General features: G+C 37.1%; 4 protein-coding genes and 1 long non-coding RNA gene across 5 annotated transcripts; 2 read left to right on the top strand and 3 right to left on the bottom strand.

Annotated features, from left to right (window-relative positions):
• LOC104753702 lies at window positions 3,581-4,717 on the bottom strand. The gene has a single exon (XM_019237778.1). The coding sequence runs from the start codon at window positions 4,715-4,717 to the stop codon at window positions 3,581-3,583; it is 1,137 nt and encodes a 378-aa protein (XP_019093323.1).
• On the top strand, window positions 4,716-7,722 carry LOC109129701. The gene is made up of 7 exons (XR_002036015.1): window positions 4,716-5,426; window positions 5,529-5,598; window positions 6,156-6,423; window positions 6,610-6,787; window positions 6,893-6,965; window positions 7,049-7,278; window positions 7,372-7,722. It is a non-coding gene; the product is annotated as an uncharacterized LOC109129701 (long non-coding RNA).
• On the bottom strand, window positions 12,570-17,815 carry LOC104750713 (phosphoenolpyruvate carboxylase 4). The gene is made up of 20 exons (XM_010472555.1): window positions 17,629-17,815; window positions 17,346-17,509; window positions 17,141-17,255; window positions 16,957-17,034; window positions 16,804-16,872; window positions 16,644-16,722; window positions 16,481-16,557; window positions 16,276-16,371; window positions 15,977-16,118; window positions 15,763-15,879; window positions 15,594-15,664; window positions 15,239-15,475; window positions 15,000-15,125; window positions 14,806-14,907; window positions 14,568-14,714; window positions 14,357-14,455; window positions 14,160-14,248; window positions 13,909-14,035; window positions 13,622-13,828; window positions 12,570-13,507 (listed from the first exon to the last, which is right to left on the bottom strand). The coding sequence occupies exons 1-20, from the start codon at window positions 17,782-17,784 to the stop codon at window positions 12,683-12,685; spliced, it is 3,123 nt and encodes a 1,040-aa protein (XP_010470857.1). The 5' UTR covers window positions 17,785-17,815; the 3' UTR covers window positions 12,570-12,682.
• Window positions 18,162-20,302, bottom strand: LOC104750712 (glutathione S-transferase Z1-like). The gene is made up of 10 exons (XM_010472554.2): window positions 20,168-20,302; window positions 19,953-20,049; window positions 19,803-19,859; window positions 19,323-19,408; window positions 19,150-19,221; window positions 19,011-19,064; window positions 18,846-18,921; window positions 18,667-18,728; window positions 18,512-18,571; window positions 18,162-18,406 (listed from the first exon to the last, which is right to left on the bottom strand). Exons 1-10 carry the CDS (start codon window positions 20,168-20,170, stop codon window positions 18,296-18,298), a joined length of 678 nt encoding a protein of 225 aa, XP_010470856.1. The 5' UTR covers window positions 20,171-20,302; the 3' UTR covers window positions 18,162-18,295.
• On the top strand, window positions 20,713-21,673 carry LOC104750711 (nudix hydrolase 1). The gene is made up of 2 exons (XM_010472553.2): window positions 20,713-21,023; window positions 21,129-21,673. Exons 1-2 carry the CDS (start codon window positions 20,885-20,887, stop codon window positions 21,440-21,442), a joined length of 453 nt encoding a protein of 150 aa, XP_010470855.1. The 5' UTR covers window positions 20,713-20,884; the 3' UTR covers window positions 21,443-21,673.

Genomic DNA, 27,166 nt, shown 5'->3' with positions numbered 1-27,166 from the left:
GCTGACCGGACAGCCGATCGGATCTATCAAAAAAAAAAAAAAAAAAAATTCCCGTTGTCATAATTCGAACCATAGCTACCATCTGTATGGCTATTTCGCAACTGACTGACTATTTTGAAACTCAAAAAATATTATAAACTAAATTTATGAAAAAAATTACGACGACATCATTTGGTTAAACTGCGATGGATATAAGACTATCGGGATCGCTAAATATTTGCAACAGAAACACAGTCGTGAACAAACTATGAAATAAATTCATAATTGTAATCGAAACTAAATTTGCCAAATGTATCAATGTGGTAGTAAAAGTGTCACAAACTAATATATATAGAGACAAAAACCACACAGTAGAGAAAAACACGACCGATCGATACTAAATGTATCTTCTTCTTTTTTTTTTTTGGTAAATTACTAAATGTATCTTTGTCTTTAGTCCTTAGTTGTTACCTTGACCGTTTGAGCGCTCAATACTATTCTTTGGATATGCGACCACGATACCACTTTGTAACCACACTTTTCCATGGGTCTCATGTGTTTTGCGGCATACTCCAGATCTATGGGTCCTCCGTTTTGTCCAATGATCCATTCACTATTCCAGAATAAATCATAAGAGTTTATGATTTGGCCTACAGATCACTAGCTAAGAGATATTTTGTCTCAGTTTTTCCCATTCGCATAAAAGAATAATCCAACAATTTTTTAGGTTTTGTCGAAAAGGAGTGGATATATCTAGTAGTGGTGGCAAATTAATGAATCTAGGAGATAGAACAGTCGGTTAATATTTTATCCAAAAAATAAAATATAAATAAGTTAATCAAATCATAAAATTCTAAATCATGTGAGAGACTACAGCTAAACCTAATAAAATCCATCTTGTAAGAATAAGATACCATCCTTTAGTAGTACACACTCTCTTTGATGTCGTAAGAAAAATATAGGGCCGAACTCTAGACTATATAGTATAGGGAATATACCCGTACGTCGAGCCTCTCTATATAAATGTTATATGCTCCTTGATCTTCGATTAAGATAATTAGAGAACTTCTATTTTGTTGATGAGATATTAACCATCAAAGTTAAATATGAAAGAAAGGTACTGTAAGTCTGTAATTACCGTATATATACACTATAATTAATGAATTTGTATAAATATATATATATATATATATATATATATATGTGTGTGTGTAAATTATTTGTTAACAATTTATATAATCTTTACCTTTAATAATCTTTTTAATAATATTCAGAATTTCAATTAAAGTCAAATGTCGTAAGTAAAATGTATAGCCAACTCATATCCACATCGAAGTTCTATATATGGTCATTTGTTTTTGGTTTTGAATGTTAATTAGAAATATGGTCATTTTTGTTCAAGTTATAGATTGATCAACCAGCTATAAGTTTTTGAACTAAAATGTTGTGGTAGTCACTGCAATAATTTTAATGTATGGAAGATAATATTTGGGAGTCCGAATCAACGAAGCTAATATTTTGATATAAATAATGTATTTTAACCTAAAAGGCGTAAGGCATATGCCCTTTGCAGTTTGCACGGTAATTTATCGAAGTCTAGTTAAAGTATATAACATATAAATATATATACACTCAATATACTTATTTAGGTAGCCACCTTCACGAAAGTACGTGTATGTCGCAGAGTCCTTTATTTAACTTTTGTCAACGTGGATGTATACACTGCTAGATTGAATTGTTTATATTTTAAAAGAGTAACAACGATGGCTAACTTACTTAGTATATGTGGAAGCATATGCTTCAATTTAGGCAGCGATGGATTAATTAATTAGTCTCCCTTTGCATGTGTCTTGATTCGAATTCTTACATGCCTATGTGTTTAGAATCAAATTATCTTCGAATCGTTGAGAAGAGAATATATGTGTATACACACACACGATCCTCCCAGAGAAAAAGGTTATTTTGGAGGTATTTTACGATTGTGATGTATTTCTACTTGAACTAATTCCATGTGTTTGGACATTGTTCAAGATACTATTCATTATGTCATGCATGTATATATCTATTATTCTTTTTTTTTTAATTGAAAATACATGTATTGTCCATAAAGTCTTCATATGTTTTGCCTGCCAATTTTTCGTATATATATTTAGTATTTATATTTAATAATATGCAACATAATTATAGTTGAATTGTATATAATGGAAGCTGCATCGCTATTGTGTGATCTTACCTAGAGAAAGATGTTGTCAATTTAATATTGCAATTGAAAGTTTGATATTATTCTCTTGATGAAGCATCCCTCCTAATTTACCATTCTTAGAGATGTAGAACTAAGAATTTTCTTTTGATTTGGGGTTGATTTGTATAATATTTTAATGCATGTGAATCTTAATTAGTTGCACGTCTGTTTCAAATAAATCGGAAAAGAAGTATATCCATATACATTATTACACTTAGCCTTTCATCAAAGCAACACTTGGTTCAGCTAAAATTGATCTAAAGAATCTCTCTAGTACTTTATATATTTCTCAAATGTTATTTAAAAGAAATTCCACATAGTATATATATATACTACAATTTTATTAAATTATGTAGTATAGAATATTAAAAAACGAAGTATATATATATAGAGTAAAAATGTGAGTACATGCTGAACTTAAATTAAGTTTTCATAACCATATTGATAGTTTTTTTTTCTATTTTTTGTTTGGACAAATGTATGATAACAAATGAATTTTATGAAAACTGTTTTGTCAATTTAGGAGGAAAAAAAATTGGATCATGTCTTTCTCCGAAATCCGAATGTTCTTGATTATAAAGACACGTGAATCTAAATTGCTATAGGACAAGAAGAAGAATCAGTTAATAGTTTTTTAAACAAAAAAACTCAAACATTTTATAACGAAATGGATCCAGAATATGAATATATACTTTTTCATCTTATCTTGTATAATTTATTTGGTTTAGAATACTATGTGAAGATTATGCCTTATCTTTTTAGTATAATGCCGAGGATAATTCTGTTTGTAAAACCTTTTTGTACATCTAATTTCATTCATATATATGTTTTTCTCATCAAATTATACTATTTACATTATAAATACATTCGTTTCGCTTCTAGTCACGTACATCATACATTGAAGAAACACCCGTTACAACTATTATGTTACAGATTAAATAGCTAACATGTAGTCGTAAAATAAGTCTCTAACGCATAGAAACGTTTGTTTAGCTTTAAATCCATCGTAAAATGCAGTGGCTTTGTGATGATACTTAAGATATAAGTGCATGCGGCTAGACATCTTTTTATCAAAAAAAGAAAAAGAAAAAAAATATAATATATTTTATGATTGTTTTACGTTACTCTTATGATGCAAGAGTTGCTAGCTATTAACTTTAGTATAAAGATATGTTGCAAATTGAGAGATAAAACTGCAACTACATCGACACATTTAGTGACTACAATTCCTAAGAAAGTAATTGCATAATTTACTATCTTATCTCATAAGATTGATTGTCAAGTGTTGAGATAAAAAGTAAAAAGCTGGTGATCAATTTTTTTTTTTTTTTTTTTGTCACGAACCGGAATTGGTTTTCATTAATAAGGAAACGGTACAGTAGGTGGGGATATTAAAGTTGATTTAGCTAACGCATCAGCTTCCATATTCTCCTTCCTTGGTACGAAAATGAAAGATACAGAATCGAAACTTAGAGATAGATTGAGGATGTCGTGGTGAATCCCATGAAACTCCTTGAAAGAAGCCTCCATATTGAGCGCTTTGATCAACTGTAGTGAATCAGATGCGAAAGAGACTCTCTTGAAACCGATATCAAGAGCTTGGTAGATGGCAAGGAGTAGAGCAGATGCGACCTTCGTGGCTACAGATATGGCCTTGATTTTTGATGATTGAGATCTGTCAACGAAGATCCAGCCAAATCCAGCTTCCTTCGTTTCCTCGCGCCATGAAGCGTCAGAGAAACATTGGATGGTATCCAAGCGGATATCTGGAGTTGTCCGGATCTGGTCTGATGATTTCGATACTGGTATTTGGTGTTGAGCTGCAAGCCACTCTCTAGCTGCCACAATGCCGAGGGTTATGACTTCCGAGCAGGAGAAAAGGCGGTTCTCAAAATTCTTCTTATTTCTCGAGTACCAAAGCATCCACAAGATCCAGGGTGCAAGGTTCCCTAATCCTATCCCATAGGGTGGGAGACAGGTTAGTTTGTTGATTCCCTCAATTCCCTGTTGTGTATTTGTGAAGAGTTCTGCGTGTGGTGGAGTTTTGAACGGAGCTGACCGCCAGACTTCTAAAGCATAAGGGCAGTGAAACAGTAAGTGGAAGACGGACTCGTCAGCATTACAGTGTGGGCAAGTAGCAGATGGATTTATGCCTCTAATTCTCAGATTTTGGCCAGTCGGGAGGGCATTTCTCATGGCTTTCCAGACTAGGAAACAGACTTTTGGTGGGCAATGAAGGTTCCAAATATTTTTGTTCCAGTTGAAATTTGGGTTGTGGACTGGGAGATTTGGTTTGTCCCTATCTGTGGCCGCATGATATCCTGTCTTAGCTGAGTATTCTCCAGACTTTGTGAGGAGCCAGATATATTGATCAGAGGCTCCTAGCTCGCTTGGTCGCAAGATGGTTATCTTATCTTCGTAGTATGGTAAGATGGATCTTATCTTTGGCACATCCCATGTTTTAGATATTGGGCAGATAAGTTCTTCCACCTTCATGTATTGATTTTGTTCTGCAGGAGGTCCAAACGGTGTGATTGGTGTAGATAAGGAAATCCACAGATCATACCAAACCGACGTTGTCGATCCTGAACCTATTGCTTTGCCTAGATGAGATTTCAGAAGATCTTTTCCAATGCAAATGCCGCGCTAACCATGAGAAGCGGAAGACGAGACAGTACATTCCAAGAAAGAGTTGGTCTTGCAATATTTGCCCAGGAGGGTTTTAGCCAGTAGACAGTCGGGTTTGGTAAGAATACGCCAACTCACTTTAGCGAGGAGAGCATCATTGAAATAGGTGATATCCTTAAAGCCTAACCCTCCATCTCTTTTTGTCTTTGTCATTTTATCCCAAGCAATCTAGGACATTTTCCTTTTCTCTGCAGAGGTGTCCCACCAGAAACGAGTTAGAGCTGATTGGATTCGTTTGCACAGGGACATCGGAAGTTTGAAGCATGACATGGTGTATGTTGACATGGCTGAGAGGACCGATTTCAGCATTGTAGTCTTCCCGGCAACAGATAAGCGTTTTGCAGACCAACTTACTGCCTTTTGACGTATTCTATCAATTATGAAGTTGAAGTGATCTTTCTTTTTCCTGCCAAACATTTCAGGGAGGCCTAAGTATTTACCAAGACCACCAGCTCTTTGGATTCCTAAGGATTGTTGGGCCTGGATCTTCATAGCTTCAGAGGTCTTTGACGAGAAGGTAACTGCAAATTTTCCTTTATTAATCAACTAACCCTCAGCCAATTCATATTTTCTCAAGATGTTCATCAGAAGTTTGCAACTCTTTTCATCTGATCTGCAGAAGAACATAGTGTCATCAGCGAAGAGGAGATGATTTATCCTGGGGCAACCAAGCGCAACACGGATCCCAGGTAGTTTATTCTCTTTCTGTGCATTTAAGCAGAGGCGAGATAAGACCTCACCACACATGATGAACAGATACATGGATAGTGGATCCCCTTGTCTGATTCCTCTCTGAGGAAAAACTAAACCTTGAGCAGAGCCATTTAGTAAATAGGAATAGGAAACCGTGATCACACATTGCATGATCCATTGTATCCACATCCCATGAAAGCCCATTCTTTCCATGACTACTTTGATAAAATCCCATTCAATGTGGTCATATGCCTTCTCCATGTCTGTCTTTACTGCCATATAGCAGCATTTCTTTGCATCCGAGGTTTTTAAGTAGTGTAGGATCTCATGAGTAATGAGGACATTGTCAGTGATTGCTCTCTTAGAGACCAATGCTGATTGGTTTTCGGAGATTACATTCTGGAGGATTGGTTTGAGTCTCCTAGATAGCACCTTTGAAATAATATTGTAGAACACTGAACACAGGGCTATAGGGCGATACTCAGCCAACTTCTGGGGGCTTTTTAACTTTGGGTATGAGCCTAATGTTTGTTTCATTAATCTACTTTTGCAGGCACCCTGACGAGAAGAAGTTCTGGACTTCAAGGATAATATTTGGCTCCACTGTGTCCCAGTTTGAATGGAAGAAACTATCCGAGAAACCATCTGGTCCCGGTGCTTTTTCTGCATGGATGGAGAAGCATGCAGTCTTTATTTCCATGTCAGTTGGTAGGGCCGTGAGAGAGAGGTTCATGTCCTCATAGATGCATGGTTTAATGGCTTCCCTCACTGTTTCCAGCCGGAAGCTATCTTGGGATGTGAAAAGATCATCAAAATAAGAGGTAATCACATCAAGTATCTTATTCTCCTCATAAACGGTATTTCCATCCTTGTCCTCCAAGACCGAGAACTTATTAACAGCCAACCTTCCTCTAGTTATTGAGTGAAAATATCCAGTATTCTTATCTCCTAAAGATAACCAGAGTTGTCTGCTTCTTTGTTTCCAATATTCTTCCTCTGCTTTGTAGGCCATTAGCAACTCTTTGTTAATTTTGGAGATGTTTTCCTGGATGGGAGTTGGGTTCGACAAAGCTGCGTCCAGCTGATCTTTGAGGTTTTTAGTCAAGACGCGGCTGTTTTTTACTTTTCCTTTGTCCACTTGGAGATTGCACTTCTGCAAAGCTTCAGCTTCTCCTCAACCTCCTCGTGAGCATTTTTTGACCAGATTTCCTTTATGATGGATTTGATTTCCTCATTCTCTTTTAGGCGTCTGTCATATCTAAAGATTCCCCTCTTCTTCTTTTTTGTTAGGTCCAGTTGGGTGAGCAAAGGTCGGTGGTCAGAGCCTTCAAAGCGCAAGTATTCACTGCGACTATAGGGAAAGGTTTCCGCCCATGCTCCATTTGACATAGCTCTATCTAGGCGATAGAATACAAACTGATCATTCCTCTTTCCCCTCCATGACAGGAAATTTCCAGAGTGGCGTAAGTCAAACAGGTCACATTCTGACATAAAGGAACAGATATTTACAAAGGTTCCCACATGGCGGGGGAGGTCCTCCTTGTTTTTCAGAGGCATCAATGATATCGTTAAAATTGCCTGTTAAGAACCAGGGCTCCTCTCTCGTTCGGCCCAAGGTAGTTAGTTTCCCCCATATTTCTTTACGCCTCAAACGATCTGGTTCTCCATACACAAAGGTAGTAAAGAAGCTCTTCGCTTCAAAAACTATTTTTGTATCAATATAGTTTTTGCAGCTTATCAGAATTGATAAATTCACTTCGTGTTTCCAGAATAGGGCTAAACCTCCTCCCCCAGGGCTGTGGGGTGGGATCAAAAGATGGGAAGGATAATTCATCCAAGATAAGGAGCTTAAGACTTTTTCATCTGGGTTCTTCGTCTCCATGAGGAACAGAACCTCCAGTGAGATCTTTGACTGAAACTCACGGAGGCGCTGAACTGTTATAGGGTTCCTCAGCCCACAACAGTTCCAGCTTAGTAGTTTTAAAGAAGAGGAGACGGTGGATTGTGAAAATCCACCTTCTTCTTAACCATAGCTGGGAATATGGTTCCTTGAGGCGTTCCAGCCCCAGTCTTACTACTTACCCCTCGGTGGGAGGGTCCAACATCAGAGGTAGTCCTTCTTTTTGGTGAGGATTGAATGATGCATTTGTTTCGTTTGCTTGATTTTGCACCTGCTAAACTTAGAGGGCTTCTGTTTTGTGGTTTTTGAAGGAGTGGTCTATCGCGTCTTTTCTTCCAAGGGGCACTATTTGGAGCTTGTATAACCTCCCGACGTGGTGCAACCGGATCAATTACCAGAGGGTGGGCTTCAGAAGGATTCAAGTGTTGTGGTGTGCCCTCCTGGCTAGCTGCAATTGTCGCCTCAATAATTATGTTAGCGGTTTCTGCTGTTAAGCCTTTTGCTTCACCTTGTATCACTCTACACTTCCTTGCCGCGCTTTCAGTAGGGTCAGCACAGCTCCTGTATTGCACTGTAACCTCTCGGAGGGATCCCATTACCTCCTCAGTAGATGGGATGGGCCTAGGTGGAGGAGGGGTTACTTCTGCTGATGACAGATTGTGCTCCACCAGAGGTTGCCTAGTGATAGATGTTTCAGAGTTTTCAGCTCGGAATAAGGATTTCTCTCGCCAGAGAAGATTTGGTTTCTTATATCCTCCTCCAAAGTTGTGAGAAAGAGAGAGAGCGACCAGGTGATCGTGGTGGTAAAGCTGGTAGCCTTCTTTCCCACGATGCAAAGTCTCTAGAGTGAAGTCTATCAGGATTGATATCCAGAGGCCTTCTTTGGTGAGTGGACAGATCCTGGAGAGATCCTCAAGAGTGAATCTGGTGTCGAGAGTTACTCGAGAGGTTTTGTTTGGAAGAGTGGGTCCCCTGAGTTGTCTCTCGTGATCTCTGTCTGGTCTGATTGTCCTGGGGTGCCCTAAAGTTATCCCAAGATGTGTAGTAGTTCCTCTGGGGTTCATGCATAACTGAAGCACTCGGCTGGGGGTTCAGTTTCTCTTGTCTCTCAGTTGTCGCTAGGAATCCTGGGCAGAATTTCTTTTCATGGGATAATCTATTGTAGAAAGAGCAGTGGTTTTGAGGTTTTTGTATCGGAAGGAAATTCGGGCTTCACTACCATCTCTGAACTCGACTATTGTCTCCTTTGTTATAGGTTGTAAGTCATCAATAAGGACCTTAACTTTAACTGTCGAGGTTGTAATCTCTGAATCCAAGAGTTCACCGAGCTCCTCACCAATTGTTTTCACCATTTCAGGAAGCCAGAAATGTTTGGGGAGTCCTTGGATCTCAATCCAGAACGGAATCATGGATGGAAATGTCTCTGAGATGATCGGTTCCCATTTTTGGAGGATGACCATCCATTGGTCGAAGTGATAGGGCCTGTTGTCAAGAACTTTCTGCATATCTTCCTCATACTCGAAGCTGAACTGGAAACAACCTTTACCAAGATCTGAGCTTGTTGCTTTACCTCGTAGGTTCCTACAGTTTGACAGGAAAGGGAAGAGAGACCATAGTCTTTGAGCCGGTGGGTTTGTGAGTCGACCCATTAAGGTAAGAGAATTTTCCTCAATCAGTGTAGAGGTGTCAAGATCTGGAGCTCTGATTCTTTTGCAAGTAGGGGGAGAAAAACCGTTTTCAATGTTCTTTCCTTTCAGGTGATACGGTATCCTCTTGTCCATGGTTCAGAGACTTTGGTTGCAGCGGTTTAGGTTGGTGGTTGGAATGGTTCTAAGCCAGGTTACTCACTTATCAAGTGAGATTTTCAAAACAAAGGGAAGCAAGGGTAATACGGTTTGAAAAGTTCTTTGAAAAAGAGAGAAGAGAGTCAAAGGAAAATTACCTTCAGAGGAATCTGTAGTCAGCTATAGTGTCTATGAGATAGTTCGCAGGTAGCAATTCCGACGTCGGAGTAGAGAGTTTGGTTGGGAGAAAGAAAATATCCAGCGGATTTTTAGGAGTTTGGTGAAGGGATCGCTGAATATATCCGTTTTTAGACACCAGAGTTTGGTTAGATCTGGATAAAACGGGCTTTCATACTCTCTATTGTCCTCTTTGGGAAAGTGCCTGGGAGAGTTTTTCAGAGTTGGATTTCAGTATGAATTGGAAAAAGCTATCCTAGCTCGTGATCAATATGTTGTAGTTTTTGACAAACTGGTTTGTTCTTACAATTTGTTTTCATGAATAAATTTTTGCATAAGTAAATTTAATTTTATTTCAAGTGGTTTAAATTCTAATGCATATGTTTTGGATTCTAGTATTGGAAGTTTGGAACTAGACTTAATATTACTCTACTCATCGGGTCTGAGCTACATTTTAGTTAGAAGATTTAACTCGATAAAGTGACCAATATATATACTATACATAAATATATATATATATATGTATGTATGTAAAGGCAAAGAAAAAAGCTGAACCAATAACCAACAAAATTGGATTCAACATTTTCAACGGAAGCTTTTAATAAACTATACATCTTTTTGGATTAACATGTGTGTAAGAAAAAAGAAGAAAACATAATTTCTAATATATTATTAATATAGTAGATAAAAACATAATATATATAAATAATTTTGAGGAATTCCTCAATTTCCACTTCTCAATTATTATATAAATTTCTATTTAAGGATTTCAAATAATGATACTCTTCCTATTCATTTTCGTTAAGCAGAAAGAGCAACTTAAGAAAGCAAACAAATTGTTTGGTTTGAATTCAGAAAACAAAAACAAAAAAACAAAAATGTTAATTGTTGTAACGCCTTTCTATTCCAGTGAGTTATAAAAGAAAGAAAAAACAATTCGAATGAAGAAAACAAACAAATTGTTTGTAACGTCTTTGATATAGTTAATTGACTGTTGACTATAAATGCTTTTAGAAAACCTTTATAAGAAGATAAACCTTTGTGCATTATAAGATGTGCCACTTATGGCTTCATGCCTTCGTTAAAGGTTACTATAGATTAGCAATACTATTGCAATAATATTCTCAAGGAATATGCTCTTGGGTCATGCACTCATGCCTAGTAAAGTCTTTTTTAATTAATTCAGACATGTAAAAAGGCTACATAGTGTTTTGAGAAAGAAACTAAATAGTAAAAAAGCAACTGAAACTAGAAGTTGAATCATAGAGACTAAAGTTACTTTAAACCCAAATTTTTGATCCATCAACCTTCGGCCACAAGTTGGTAGTGGTTTTTAGACATGAAAACATGAGTCTGAGGACGAGGAAGATTGGAGCCTTGTCCACGAGGCTGAGTTACTAGTGCAGAAGGACGTTGATTTGTCGGATAGTTAGCAAAGGTACTTTTGAAATCCGGTATATATCCTGGTGGATAACCATGTAACTTGAAATATTTTTGCACCACATGTCCAGTCTGACCGCAGTGTGTGCACACAGGACGAGATACCCTAGGACGGTAACTGTTCTGAATAGCAGCATAAGCCACATTATCATAGGGACCCGGATAAGGAACATTGTCTGGAGGAGGAGCAGAAGCTTGAAAAATCATGATATCAGGCTTTGGTGTGATTGTCTTATGTCTTTCATCAGAGGTAACCATATTGAAAGCTTCCTCACTACTTGGAATAGGCTTCAACATCATAATATGCCTGCGAGTAGACGCATATGACTCATTAAGTCCCATCAAGAATTTTGTTACTCGACTCCGTTCCTGTAACTTTTCCCATAGTGCAGCTGCATTACACTCACATTTACCATAAGTGCAGACTGGTAACTCCACATAGTTCTTATACGCTTCCCATAAGGTGACCAAGAGAGTATAATAAGAGGTGACATCTAATGATCCTTTCTGAATAGAGTTTAACTTCTGTTCTATCTCAAAAACCCTCGGCGCATCATCCTGCTTGAAACGGGACATCAGATTTTTCCAAATACCCTCTGCGGTGGAAATGAATAACAAGCTTGCTCAAATTTTCTCATCAACCGAGTTAATGATCCAAGTGGATAGGATGTCATTGCAACGTGACCAAGAACCAAAATCACGGTGATCATCAGGCGGTTTTTTCATCATTCCATCTATGAATCCTAGTTTATTCCAAACATTAAGAGCTACTCTAACTGACCTTCACCAAGAGTAGAAATCAGCTCCAGACGTAAGACGATCGGATACGATACTCATCCCCGCATGATCTGAGCTGTGCAAGAAGAACAGATTCTCATACTGATCCGTCGGAGCCATCGACACTGAACTTGTAACCGGAGTAACCATGACCGAGATCTGAAAACAAGATTGTGCGATAGGAGGCAACAACCCAAGCTTAATCCAACGAGAGACAAGCGATTAACCCCAAAAGAACTCGGGTAATCAAGGAAGAACACATAACCAATACAATCGTAACAAGATTCGCGACGAAAGATGAAAGAATCTGGAGATTGGAGGCGCTCATTGGAAACCAAAATAACGAGAATAACGAAATCAGAGCTCCAGAAGAACGATTAGAGACGAAGAGAAAGACGAATTGAAGCTCAATCGAAGGAGAAAGAGCTCGAATCGAAGATAGAAGCAAAAAAAAAAGCTCAGGATCGTGATCAATGGAGTTTGAAAAAGTTTGTTACGCGGAAAAAAGAACGAGAAATTAAATTTGCTCTGATACCATATTGACTTTGATGTAAAGATTATATTTCTCATTAATCAACCACAAAACTATACAAGGAGTATTTATAGTCTCTACAAGTGTAATAGAAGAACTAAGCTAAAGGAGACTTAGTAATACTTATTAATCATAATAAGTCAATATTTTAAATTGGAAAAAGAGATCAAATCTATAGTTCTCGGGAAGATTTTCTATTCAAGATAATAATATATATAAATTACTAGTTAAAAAAATGTATCTATTGTAACTATCTCTAAATATGTATAATACAATGAGTTACTTGAAAGATTGATATAAATTTGATTAGTAAAGTAGTAGTTAATAGCAAAATAGAATTTATAAGAATAGGTGCCTCAAAACCTGAATATCAACAACATCAATACTTGGTCCAACAACAACAAAGCAAAAATATTTTTTTAAAATATATATCTTGTAGGTCACGGAACCGAGGCAAGTGTTGTGGCATGTTAACCAGTGTTTCTCATTCCTGCAGCGATACCATTGATTGTGATAAGCAAAGCATCCCTAAGCTTATTGTTATCTTCATCACGTCTTAGCCTCTTAAGAACTTCAACTTGCATCATGTTCATTGCGTTGAGATAAGGAAGTCTACTCTCAATGAGTTTCTTCAAGCTTTTATTGTTCTCCAAAAGTTTCTCATGGCCACTTATCACAAGAACGTACTTCTCAGTAGTCAAAAGTTCCTTTCTTAGCTCAGTGCCAAGTCCTCTTCTTTTCTCAGAAACAAGTTGTTCGTCGTAGTGTTTGGTTATGGGGATGTCTGCTTTAGCTAACACCATCTCTATAAGGTCAATAGTGGACTGAAAAAATGGCCATTCTTTATACATCTCTTGAAGATCATCCGCGTGGCCCTTCTCAGAGACACCTTTTAAGCCAGCCCCTACACCAAGCCAAGCTGGAAGAACAAACCTTGTTTGGGTCCAAGCAAAGACCCAAGGGATAGCTCGGAGATGTCCTATGCCACTAGAACTCTTTCTTCGCGTTGGTCGGCTTCCTATATTGAGGTAACCGAGTTCCGCTTGTGGTGTTGCCTCTTGAAAATAAGATAGAAACTCTGGGTTTTCATACACTGTGCTTCTATAGTGTTGGCAACTTATTTTGGAGATTTCTTCCATTACGTTTCGCCATTTTTCCTCTCGAGGTGGCTGAGGGGGCTTTAAGGTAGCGAGTAGAACCGCGGTTGTGTATATTTCTAGTTGCCTAACAGCCGTTTGTGGTATCCCAAATTTAGCTTGAACCATCTCACCTTGTTCAGTTGAACGCAAAGAGCCCTGGTCAAACCAATTCAATCATTATCTATAATCTAGTTTTTTCAATGTATTTAATATGGTGATAGCATTAGTACAAACCAATATTATGATCTATCAAAAAAGTTGGAAACTGACCATTACAGAGCCTGGCGGTTGGGATTGTATAGCGAGATAGGTCGGACCACCACCACGACCAATGCTTCCTCCTCGTCCATGGAACAATGTGATTTTGATTCCAAATTCATTACAAGCAGCCACAACATTTTCTTGAGCTTTGTAGAGTTCCCATGCTGCTGTAAACCGTCCAGCATCTTTTCCTGAATCAGAGTATCCAACCATCACCTGCAAGTAACATTGTTATTTAGAGGCTCCCTTAAAATGTTTGTAGTTCTTTTAAATGTTTGAAGTTACGCGTAATGTACCTCTTGGTGACCGTTGTGGTTCTTTTGTACGTGTTCCCTATACCAATCGATTGAGAATAATTTTCTTATCGAAGGACCAGCGGCTCTTAAATCATTCACCGTTTCAAAAAGAGGTACCACTCGCAGCCTATTCAAATAAATAGATAGGACTAATAAATATTTAGGCTACTCAAAATGTTACTCATGCAGAAAGTGACTGCTATAAACAAAGCATATAACAATGTAATATTTTGGTGGAGATTTGAACTCACGTTCCACCAGGGCATGGTTTTCCATGTTTGCTAGTTATAGCAAGTCGAGCATCTTTTTGCAACAGCTCCACAGCGAGGACATCACTTGCCTGCAAGTAACAATACAAATCAATGTCATTGTTTTCTTTGTTGATGAAAATGTTTATAAATAGTCCACCCATAACTTATAGCTACATTTTCATTTGGAGAAATCATACATTTGAAGCCATAGAAATAACATAAGCTCCAAGTGATTCACTTCCAAGCTCAGCAGCGACTCGGAATGTGTCCAATACTTCTTTGACGTCAGGACCAACCTACATAAATGAAAAGAAAAAAAAATAGAAATTAACAAGTGGTAAACAAAACTTGAGATGACTTTCATATAGTTGTTCCTTGTAGTATACGCAATAGATATTTCATTCTGACCTCGATATATGGAGGAACAAGAGGTCGTTTCCCTTTCAGTTCTCTTGTTAAAAAATCTAATTTTTTCTCTTCATCCCATTCACTATAAGTACCCATACCCAAGTATGTTGTAATTGCATCTAAAGCTTCCGAATGTCTTGCAGATTCCTAGTAATTGAAACATACAAATTAGAGAAATATATCATTTGAATTAGATTGGCCAAAATGTTATGAAGATTTAAGGAAAAAAAAAATTCACCTGGCGTAAGTCGAGTTTCACCAAAACCATTCCAAAAGTAGAAACTCTACGGATCAAGTCAGCGAGTCGACCATCAGCTAGTACACTAGCACCAGATGATTGCTGAGAAAAATAAATGATGTTATATTATATTAAAGATGATGGATTTTTATTGAAACACCATATATTTTCAAATGGAGAGTTAGGATTGTTACCAAAGATTCGTAACAGAGGAGCAGTGGTTCAAGAAGTTGATCTGATGTTTCATAGGAGTTTAATGGGTCAAACTCACAAGGAAGACCCTCAATTAGGAGTTCAAGAAGTCTTCTTGTCTTCACAAGCTATGATCAGAAATCATTTTTTTGAAAATCAATATGTATATACATAATTCATCAAAAAAAATGGTTCAAATTTGATATTATATTATGTTGATCAATAAGCTTATGATCTTTACCTTTTCTTTTACTTCTCCAAGAACAATACGATAAGGAGCACTACTAGCTCGTTTAAGTGGAGGTGGTTCTAGTAGTTTTTGGAAACTAGTCTTCCCAACCTGAGATTCTGCGAATAGTTTCCTCTGGAAAAGAAGTTGAGAGGTAGATGAGAAAGAACCTCGGGAAGTAAGACCAAGCTGCGAACCATTGTCAGCTTTCTCCGAGTCGATTTTTGAAAAGCCTTCTTCATTATGCTTCTATATTAACAAAAAAAATAAAGAAAACATTAATAAATAAATAAAAAGACTTTTCAAGAACGGAGCAAGTCAGCAAACTATGTTCCATATACATATGTAAGCATGCTATGTTCCTTACCTGAAGATTGGGTGGCATGTAATCTGTCGTCGTAGCAATTTCAAATTTAGTATGTTGTGATTCACCAAATTCTGCAATACGATGGGATAGAAAAATATGCATGCGTGAAAAGATTCGTAGATGTTGGAATAATTTTTTTTTTTTTTTTTTTACAAAATATATATTTTACCAATGCAAGAAGGTAGGTGAGCTCTAGGTGGAAGTTGTGATGGCAGGGATGATGAACTTTGTAATTGGTTTGAGTAATTTGATTGGCCTCTGTCAGAATCTTGTCTAGAACTTCCTTCTGAGGGAGAAAACATCAAAGTTTTAAGATTTAAATAAAAATGAAACTATACGAAAAGAAAAATAAAGATATTGTAGAAATTGAAGCATTTATATACCCTTTTCAAGAATTTCATCTGCTAATCTTGAAAACCTGTCACTGCATCGATCCGTAGACAATTCGAATCTTAAGCTATCAACCTCTCTTATGTAAAGATCGATAGCCATCCACCTAGACAAGAGAGATACTTCTTTCGTTACCTGAAAAAATGATATCATAACATCTAATATTAGAAGTGAGATGTGAACTAGAGTAATAGATATTAATGACCATGATCTATTGTATCTATGTATTACCAATTGGTTTTGAACTTGAAACCGTAAAATATAACATTTAAATATCAAAATCAAGCCTAACCTTTGCCGTGACATTTGGGTTTCCATCTCTATCACCTCCCATCCAAGAACCAAATTTTATAGGAGTGCATGTTAGTGGAAGTGGCTTCCCTGTGAACTAAACAAGAACATACAAAATATCAATATTGTCTTAAGGTAAAGTAATTTTCTATTAGTCAGATTTTTCAAATATATTCTACAAATCTAAAGGTAAAGATAATTAATACCTTTTTCAATGAATTGCTAACACGACGCAGGTAATGTGGTACAGCTTTCCAAAGGGATTGCTCAACAATGTTTAGACCTGGTGAATTAAAATGTAAAACAAAAAAGACTGGTATGTCAACTTAGATTTTTTGAAATTTACAAACTAGAATAGATATAACGTACCAGCTCTAGCTTCATCAACTGGAGTAGGTTTCTGACGTCTAAGTTCATCAGTTTGCCATAGTGAAGTTATCTCCCTGACCTGTTAGTATAAGTAAGTCTTAGTTGATTAGTTATTATGCTGAGAAAATCTATATAGGGAAGATATTGAGGTGGAGAGTACCAAATCTTCAATGAGCCTTTCACGATCTTCAAGGCTGAGATCTGATCTAGTGTTATATTCTAGAAGATGCTGCAAGAAACATATAATCTCAACTCTCACGTGCTACTAAAGATGGAAACATAAACATATATGTCAACATCATTAGAAACTTACAGCAATTCTAACATGCTTGTACTGCAAGGTTCGTCGATTAATTTGAGTAGGATGAGCAGTAAGAACAATTTCGACCTCCTAGAGTGCGATTGAAACAGTAGTAACCAGTCATAAATCAAAATGGGAAAACGAAACTTAGATTGTGTTAAAAACATATTGAGACCAATTAATGAAGTTGCTAGACCTGTTTGCAAACAGTTTCGTAAAGCTCGTCTGGAGAAATTCCACTTTGCAATAGCTGGCTGAATATATCATCACAAGATCTTGCAAGTTGTGTAACGTTACGATTTTTATGCATTCTGCCAAAAATAAAAAAATGTATATATATTCAGAATCCAGTATGCATGTAAATATTTTTGTTCTAATGTATTTGAATAAAAAACTATGACCTGTGATGAGTGTCTGCAATGCCCATCAAGTTAAGAGAATGAGTGAATGTACGAGCCAATGTTAAGGCTTCCTCCAGAGGCATTTTGGATATTTCACTAGTCAGTTGCTTCTCCAAAAGGTTTGCAGTATCCTCAATACCAGCCAAACGCAAATTTAACGCACTCTGAAGCGTTTATTACAACAATGTGAGATTCCTAAAAGTGATCTACAGAGATTCAAAAGGGAACAAGTAATCGATGAATTGTTAAAGAGTATAGATAACGAATAGACAGAAAACAAAACCTGAGCAAGAATCCGTATGCGTTCGACTTTTTCCATGAATGAGTTGCCGACTTCCCTTTGTAAAACGTCGTGGAAGAGGCTACCGAGCAACTTGCAGTCATCTTCGAAGCTTTGGAATGAGATTTCCTCGGCGATATCGTCCGTCGTGTCCGTCATTGTATGGATGAAACAAAGTGATTGATTGAAGAATGGGAAGTGTTGTTGTAGTGATCAAAGTTAAATTTTTCGATGATCGATTTAATGGGTATAGAAATTACTAATTATGGTGGTCAACGTAGTAAAATATGGCGCAGTTAAATTTGTGGTGCTAGTTCTATTCCCCGTAAAAAACTGGAAGCCTATTCTTCTTTGTTTCCAAACTTTAATTTCCACTCTTTCTTCTCTAAACAACAAAACCAAAAAAAAAATGTATATTTTGGGCCGTAATTTGTAAAGAAAAGCTATATAGCTTTTAGGCAAGTTGACGCAGGTATATATGATTTAGTTAATTAATTATAAAAATTCTCTTCACAAGTTGAAAGAAAAAATAAGCAAAGAGTTTAAAAATATATATATATATATATATCAAAGATTTTTTTTGATAATTTGGGAGACATTGTGACGATTCGTCAGTCACAAAATTAAACGTGGTATAAAGTGACCATAGTTTGTGTTTAGAAGAAATTAGTTAGTTGGAGCTGGAAGCTGGAGCATCTGGCTGTTTCGCTGGGACTGCATCTTCAAACACAGACAGTTTCTTGTATGACTCGTAACACTTTGCAAGAGTTGGATACGGTTCCTGTAGAAGAAATCCATACAAAATATAAACATTAAAACATACTTTTATAACAGTAAACTGTGTAACAAGAAATTTCATGAAAAAGTTTACAAATTAATAATTTACCACATCGATATTGAATTTGATCTCTGCTGCGTGGATTTGGGTTGCTAGAAAAAGATCAGCCTAGACAAAAATAATGAGAGAGGTGAGTATTTTTTTTTTCTCTTCTCGAAATCTTGGAAGAGAGGATTAATTAATTTAGAGCAAACAGAAAATACCAAGTAAACTTCATCACCAGTGGCATATTTTCCAGCGCAATTCACCAACAGTTTCTCCAGAGCTAAAAGGTAATATATGTTTGTTTATTACAAATGTGTTCTGAGTTACGTATATGCTAATGACATAGATGTTGCAGATTAAGGTAGATTAGATAGTAACAACGATTCATAGTTCATACCAGTATATCCTTTTCTTATAGCGTTATTAACCCAAGCAATCTTCTCCTCAGCATTTGTCTTTTCCTCTATATACCTCTGTACAACCCCAAATAAAAGGATGAATAATGTAATTACTAGTTTAGTTTTGGAATCTGATAAATTAAAAATCAAACTCATGTCCTTACGATAACAGCTAGGTTTTGAAGAGGCTGTATACCAGAGGAAATAATACTCGCAGCCTGAAATAATACAAAATAAAAAGAACTACATTACTTTCTTAATGCTTCTACACACGTACGGTTCTAAAATAGAAAATATATATACCTGGTAATTTAAAGCTCGTTTATGGAGGTCACGAGGTAACAAAGGTGGCTCAGGATACTTCTCATCAAGATACTGTTGATACAAAAAAAATTAAACCACACTGATTTCATGAATTTTTTTTGCTTTTAAATCCGCAAAACATATAAATATATATAGATGTTTTACGTACTAACCATTATAATGGCAAAAGAATCAGTGATCACAACATCTCCATCCACAAGCACTGGCACAGTACCCATTGGATTGATCTTCTGGAAATCTTGAGGATCAAAAACAATTTACTTGACATTAATTAAGAAGCATATATTTTTCCATAAAATCAACACACAGAAAACAAAACTTTTATGTGCTAAATTTTTTTACAAGTTTTAATTATTAAAAAACATATTTTTGCAATTGAATACAAAAAAAATTACACCAATTTATATTAAACTAATAAGTCTAATAATTAATATATTATATGTAGGAAAAGAAATAAGTCTTAAACTTGTGACATTCACACGCACTGACGCACGCACACATGCATATACACGAAAGACAAATAACGATGCTAAACACATGCAATTTTTAATCTAAAGTCCAAAGTAACTTCGAGATCTAAAAATAAAACAATAGAAAAATAGACCAGATCTAAAAATAAACCAGTTCCGCACCTGGATTGAATTGATGACCCTTGAGCAAATTCACTGCTATATACTCATACTCAATCCCTACAAAAAAAAAAAAAATCGAACAAGAAATCCACAACTCAAATAAACATAGATGGAAAAATAACAAATATTTCGAAGCAGCTTAAAATAAACCTTTTAAAGTGAGGGCTATTCGCACCCGATGGCCACACGAGCTTCTCCAGTAGGAATATAGTCTCAGCATCTCCTTCTTATCTTCGTCGGAGTAAGCCTGAAAAGAAAAGTCAACGATACAAGAGAACTTGAGTAGTTGATGAGACGATGAAGCGTTTTCAACTTATAATCAATCAAAGGTGATTAGAAGAACAAGATTAAAAACAGATGAAAACCATGAAGAAAATATGCTTTTTTCTTGGCAGAATCTTGGAGTTTGGTTATTCAGATCGTAGAAGAGGGAAGTGAAGAAGTATTGACCATGTTGGGTCAATCAATACCAAAAATAGGTAAATGGTCGTTTTGTTTATTTTTCCTTTCCCCACTTGAAACGCCGCGCGCGTAAAAGGTCAAACAATAATAATATTTGAGATTCGTAGGGTTTTGAGAAAAAAAAAAGATTCGTAGGGTTATTAAATACATAGCCTTACAGATTCGTAGGGTTTTGACAAAACCTATATATTTTTTTCTATCACATTTCAAATAAGTAATTTTTCAACTTAGTTATGTACAGATTGGTAAGTCTTTGATGTTTTCTTAAACTTAAACTAATGTTAATTAAAATAATTTTTTTTTTGTTGAAAATTTGACCCTTTTTTTATTGGTCATGGTTGTCAAGTCCTTTTGTTAACTAAAATAGTTGGATTGTAATATTGCAAATCCGTTTTTGAGATGGTAAATTATCAATAGATTTACTGAAAAAAGTGAGAAAAGAAGTACAAATTGAAAAGCAGCATATACTTTGTGTAATCCAAAACATAAACAACACACATTTGGGCCTTTAAACAACAAATAAATGCTGAAGCAATACGACACCGTTCGACCCAAATTAACTCAACAAAAGCCAAAAAACACGACAAGAAAGGGTTTCACTTTCACTGTGTTCGACAATAATGGCGACAGGAGAAAAAGCGATACCAAGAGTCGCCGTCGTAGTTTTCATCCTCAACGGCAACTCAATCTTGTTAGGTCGTCGACGTTCCTCAATCGGCCACTCCACCTTCGCTCTTCCCGGCGGCCATCTCGAATTCGGTCTCTCTCTCTCTCTCTCTCTCTCTCTCTCTCTCTCTCTCTCACCCCCTCTCTCTTTTAATTTCTCCCAAATCTTGATTAAGCTGATCTTTGTTCTTTAAGCAGGTGAGAGCTTCGAAGAGTGTGCAGCGAGAGAAGTAATGGAGGAAACGGGTCTAAAGATCGAAAAGATGAAGCTCTTGACAGTTACAAACAATGTTTTCAAAGAAGCACCGAAGCCATCGCACTACGTCTCTGTTTCGATGCGTGCGGTGCTTGTGGATCCGAGTCAAGAACCGAAGAATATGGAACCGGAGAAGAGTGAAGGATGGGATTGGTATGATTGGGAGAATCTACCAACGCCTTTGTTTTGGCCACTTGAGAAGTTGTTCAAAAGTGGATTCAATCCTTTCACTCATGGTGGTTGTGGTGGAAACTGAGAGAGATCATGTATTATTATTATTATTATGAGTAAAGTTATTGATTTTGGATTGAATAAAAAGAGCATTTGGTCTAGTGGTATGATTCTCGCTTAGGGTGTGAGAGGTCCCTAGTTCAATTCTCGGAATGCCCCCTCTCTCTTCTCCTTTTATTTTAACTGTATTTTTGGTCTTTGCTTTTCCTAGTTACGAATAATCTTAAGACTTTGTTGTCGATTCGATATTTCATTATGTTTGACTGTCATCTTCTTAACTCAAACATTTGACCTCTATGAGAAAGATAAAAATGTTACAACTACAAGTTGCATAAAATAACAAAAATAGTAAGGCGACTAATCTAGGATCAAGTTGGTCCTTGTTACGGATATGACGTAGTTAAAGAACATGACAAGATTAAGATTAGTGTACGGTGTGTGTGAAGGATATGGGAACAGAAGTATATATATAAATTCAAAAGAAAGGTAACAATGCTTAATCCATCTTGATTTTTATTTGGGCATCATGAGTCATGACCTTGAACATAAAAAGGAACAAATTCAATAGTATTCATTTGATGCACGAGAGGTTATGAGTTCATTTCGCGGAATGCTCCTCTCTTTTTTGGTATTTGTTTTCCTAATACGAGTAAACCAGATTTTGTTGGTAGGTTTTTTATTTCTTCATTTGATTATCATCTTCTTAACACAAATATTAACCTCTACAACCTATAAGTTGCAACTTTTACTCACTTCTAAAACCACAAGAATTTGTTGCTTTTGTATAAAAACAAAAGATGTAATTAAGGCGACTAATATAAGATGAAGTTAATACGGATATGAACATATTTAAGAACTTGAGAAGATTAATACTAACATATGTTGGAGACCTAGCTATAGAATACATTCTTAACTAGAACTCTAGAAGTAGATATAAATTTTAAAGAAGGCTAAGAAAGCCTAATCCATTTTCTTGATCTTTATATGACCATCATAACCTTAAACATATAAATAAACATAAAAAGAAAGGAACAATTTCAAAAGTGTATATAAATTGTATGCATATACAACGAGTATATCCTATGTTGATATAATCTACAAAACAAAACCACAAATAAAATAAATTGCAATGAATAAAAAGAAATCAACTCAATTAGGAAGAGAGTCAACAAAAGAGTTGTGTCTCTGATGTGTCTGCATTTTGTAGGGTTTTAACTATAGTTTTTAGGTTTGTTTTGAGTCTTCTTAGGTCCAAGTGTGCTTTTAGAGTCTTTTTAGTCTTTTGTGAGTCTTTACAGGTCCTAGGTGATTTTGGAAGGAACCTGAGCGTTTTGGGGATGGAAACATGCATCTGGAGCCAATTGGTTGAAGACTGATCGAGCTAGAAGGCAGATGGAATGAAAGCAGAAAAAAAACGTTCCGGATCGACTGATCCTCGCGAGATCGACCAATCCCGCCCCCGACGCAATCTTTCCTTTTTCGTTTTATACCGACTTTTTAGGGATTTATTTTATTATTTTAGCACGGAGCTCGACCCCTAGAAAAAGAACTTTTACTCTACGCCATTTTTGAGCACTTGTAAGCCTGGGAGAAGATCTCTTATCCTTTCTAACCCTTTGGAGAAGAATTCTGAACCCTTTTTACTTCTTTGGCAATTCAAACATGTTTTCTTCATATTTGATTTGTGATTGTCTCTGTTCGATGTCTGAGTAGTCTTACTGTTGGGTTTCGGGTTTCAAGGGGGGTTTTATGATTCACTGATTTAGGTTGTTAGATTTGGGATTGATCTATTGAGTTCTTCATCTATTGTTGTGCTTCTTTCTTAAACTAGATTAGCCACCTAGTTTATGATCTTAGGTTAAATTCATCTAGGCATCAAAAGTGTTGTTGAATTACTTGAAAGAACATAGGTGAGCAAGGTGATCCTTAGCCAACGACAGTTGAAGTTGGGGCACCTTGTGAACATAATCGGACTAGAACCTAATGCTTGCTAGGATTGTTTAGATTCAAACGACGATTTAGGGTTCATTCAATTCCTTGCACTAGATCGTGGTTGAGTGTGCTTTGGGTTATTGATTTAACTCTAGAACAATTTGGCGCCGTTGCCGGGAACCAAAACGTTTGCCTTTGAGATTTTAGAATTGAGTATAGTCTAAGATTTCTTTTTGTTTTTACTAATTATTTTATTTTCTCTTTTTTGTAGATTAAAAAAAAAAACTGTTTTTGGGGCCATGGATTATGATGACTGGCAGCAGGAAGAGGAGACCACATTTGATGAAGACATTCTAGATGAGCATTATGTGGAGCCACCGTTTGATGAGAGTGTTCTTACACCAAATCAAAAAGTTAAGTTGGATGAGCTTTACATGGAGCATCCAACAACGACAAGGAGGAACTTAGCAGCAATGATCCGGTTGAATCTCATCTCACATCGAGCAATACTTGAAGGGAGGGAGCCCACTTTCACAGAGATTAGGGAAGCTCATGCTTGCGAAAAGGTAATATATTGGGTTCCACCGTAGACAGAGTTTCAAACCCTATTTTCCTACTGCAAGTGCACAGCAAAGAAGTAGTACTTAGGGGTCGAATCCCACGAAGACCAAATTTTACTCTATGGTTCTATTGGTTCAATTTCAAGCTAAGACAATTCAAAGTTGGGTTTGTTTGGTAACAGTAACGCAATTAAAACTGTATAAAAAGGCAATAAGCAAAACACTAGATCAGGGGTAATTCTCGGGAATTTCAGAGATAGCAACTAAACAACTATTCAGGGCATAGATTAAGTACCAGTCTAGAACTCAAACATAAATATAAACTGATCCACTGTCGTGGCATCAATGACTCTATCTGATCGATTCTATGCGGAAACGTGGAGCACGTGCTCAGACATCCGGAGCACATGCTCGGCGGTCCATAAACCCTAAACTGTCGTTTGAGCCCAGAATCGCAGACAAGCATTAAAGAACAGGAATGATAAGTTCACAAATCACCTACACATCAACTTTCGCAGGTCTAGGATAATTTGCCCACTAATGTCTTTTCTAGCAACCTATTACACTTTTGATGAATAGATAAACCTAGAATCATAGATTGGGTGATCAAATCAACCTAAGCATTAAGTCTAACAATAGTGAAGAAATTAAGCATTAATTCTACCTATTGTGTTAAGTCTAACAATATATAAAGCCCTATTTGTGTTCTGTTGCTAACCCATGAAACCCCTTTTGAAACCCCTAATCTAGCAAAGAAAACTACTCAGACATAGAGAAATGAATCATAGCAAAAGATGAGAAATTCAATGACATAAAAATAAAAAGGGTTCAGAGAATGATAAACAAGGTAGCCGCTCTTCTCCCTCACAAAACGTCGCTCAAAATCCAAAAGAAAAGAGTATATTTTCTCTCCTAAAAACCCTAGGTTAAATAGCATACAAGTAGAGAAAAAAAGGAAAGAATCCAAATCAAATCTCCCTATTAAAAATCGATCTCCTTCCTCTTTCTCTCACAAAGGATCGCCTAAAATAAGGGGAATTAGGCAGGGAATCGGCGCCTAGATGCTTGCCACGTGTCGTCATGAATCCCTAGAGTTGGGAGCATGTGCTCCTGGGTCTAAAAATCAGCTTTTCTGCTCCAATTCAACTCCTTTCTGTTCCGATTGCTCCTGCTGTTCCAATCCTTGCTTTTAGCTTCCTAGCCTCTTATTATAACCTGAAAAGGACTCAAACAACTACAAAACTATCAAATAAACGGGGTCAAAGTGAGTCAAAACCGTAACATATCAACTCCCCCGGACTTAGATCTTTGTTTGTCCTCAAACAAACTCAAACCAAGCGCCAAGAGAGCCAAGGTGGGAACTCGCAAAAATCTCAGAAACCGTGAGTAGACCATGACCTGCAGACCACATGTGTTAGAACAAGCTATACCGATAAGATTCTCCAGCAAACATCTCCAAAACCAGAACCATAATTGGCAATCAAACCCAGAAAAAGATCACTTTCCAGACAAAGACTCTTTACATTCAATTAAAATTGGCGTGAGCTTCTCATTAAGGGCATTAAGCTAGTGAAATCGAGGCTTGGTAGATAAAAGGCTGTTTTAATGGTGGAGCTATAGAGTGTTTAGGGGTTACCATTACTTCGAAAGAGATGCAGGATATCGCACAAAATGGTAAGGGAGAGTGGACTCATTGATGTCCACAACCTCTAATCACTCTCCTCTTCTTATCTTCTCAAACTCAGCCTCTCTTTTCTCCTCAGGGTACAACGCATGCTCGGGGGTGTGTAACACTAGCTCTGGTCCCTTTCCATCATCCTTAAACGTTTTTTTTTTTTATTTTTTTTTTTGAACATATGAAGGATGATGGGGGATCTTCTTCTGATATTGCCCTAGGAGCATGCGGACCGTATCCTAGGCTCTCTCTCTGCTCAAAACAACTCGCGGACTCGGATTTATATAATTTCGGAGCAGGTGCTCGCTGGGTTGGAGCACGTGCTCTGTCCGTCCGGCTCTTTCCTCTTTGGTTCTCCAGCAAGAGCGAGTTAGAGATTGTGTCAGTCCTGCTCTCCCCGACCGTTTTGCACATAGCTGCACAGAATGAGAAAACAAAAATACAAGTGCAAGTGGTTTGAAAGGAGGTTAGGCTCGGGGTGGGTACTAACTTAAAATGAGCTAGCTATTCAGGATCAGCAAGATTGGCAAAATGAATAAGAAGTCCTGAATATGTGACACGTTCCCTATCCTAATGCCCAAAACGAGAAGAATTTAAATCCGGTTAGGTTCCAATAAAGTAGAGTCTAAGTCTTTCCGGTGAAACCTTAACGGGATGAAGCTTTTCTGGCTAGGAGAAGGGTCCGAATGTGAAGAGGTATTAGCTCGTCTCTGTACTCTTAGTTCTGCAACAATGGTCACTAGGAAAAACGGTCAAACTCACAAATGGTTAAAAACATCACAGATTTCGGTCCTAATTCCCACAAGTTTTGGTTCGACTCACATGACAAACTGACTCAATAAAAAGAAAAATAAAGAAAACAAATGTCATAGGTGACCCTCCCCCGGACTTACTTCACACCGTCTCCGGTGTGAAAATAAGCCAAAGAGAGACCCGCAAAGAAGAGAAGAAGAAGGAAGAAGAAAAGAGAGAAGGGTTTGCGATTTGGTGGGTTACCTGGGCCTGGTGGGCCTGGGCCTGAAATTCATTAAACTTACCTGGCCCAATCGCTCTTCTCTTTTTCTTCTTTTGTTCTCAGTTTGCCGAGCATGTGCATCGGGTTGCTCGCGTCCGGCGAGCATGTGCTCCGCATCTTCTTCTTCTTTTTTTCTCAGTTTGCCGAGCATGTGCATCGTGTTGCTCGCGTCCGGCGAGCATGTGCTCCGCATCTTCTTCCAACATTCCTGAAACCGAAAAGAGAAGAAACTAATCCTAAAAAGAAAAAGAAAAACTCAGCAATATATACCTGGTGGGTTGCCTCCCACCCAGCGCTTGTTTTAAGTCATTAGCTTGACTCGAAAGCTCCTTAGGCAATAGGATGGTCGCCTAGGGCGAAGGTTTCACCCTTGCGTGCTCAGAGGCGGCAAGATATGGTTTCAGCCTCTGTCCATTCACCACAAATTCTCCTCTTTTTGTGTCCAGCAACACAACAGCCCCATATGGTCTAATCTCCTTGATGGTGAAGGGTCCGGACCATCGTGATCTTAGCTTTCCGGGAAACAGTTTCAGCCTAGAGTTGAACAACAAGACTTGATCATTAGGA

The sequence above is a fragment of the Camelina sativa genome, chromosome 16, assembly GCF_000633955.1.
Source record: "Camelina sativa cultivar DH55 chromosome 16, Cs, whole genome shotgun sequence".
NCBI lineage: Eukaryota > Viridiplantae > Streptophyta > Magnoliopsida > Brassicales > Brassicaceae > Camelina > Camelina sativa.
Note: the sequence above shows the minus strand (reverse complement) of the source record. Positions and strands in the feature narration are given on the sequence as shown.

Coding starts and splice junctions, on each gene's coding strand:
- LOC104753702 (XM_019237778.1), bottom strand. CDS start 4,717: ATGAAGGTGGAAGAACTTATCTGCCCAATATCTAAAACATGGGATGTG.
- LOC104750713 (XM_010472555.1), bottom strand. CDS start 17,784: ATGACGGACACGACGGACGATATCGCCGAGGAAATCTCATTCCAAAGC. Junction 17,035..17,140: donor ACGAAACTGTTTGCAAACAG/GTCTAGCAACTT, acceptor ATCGCACTCTAG/GAGGTCGAAATTGTTCTTAC. Junction 14,249..14,356: donor TTATTTCTATGGCTTCAAAT/GTATGATTTCTC, acceptor TGTTACTTGCAG/GCAAGTGATGTCCTCGCTGT.
- LOC104750712 (XM_010472554.2), bottom strand. Junction 19,860..19,952: donor AATAGCCCTCACTTTAAAAG/GTTTATTTTAAG, acceptor TTTTTTTTGTAG/GGATTGAGTATGAGTATATA. Junction 18,922..19,010: donor TTCAAAACCTAGCTGTTATC/GTAAGGACATGA, acceptor GGGGTTGTACAG/AGGTATATAGAGGAAAAGAC.
- LOC104750711 (XM_010472553.2), top strand. CDS start 20,885: ATGGCGACAGGAGAAAAAGCGATACCAAGAGTCGCCGTCGTAGTTTTC. Junction 21,024..21,128: donor CGGCGGCCATCTCGAATTCG/GTCTCTCTCTCT, acceptor TTCTTTAAGCAG/GTGAGAGCTTCGAAGAGTGT.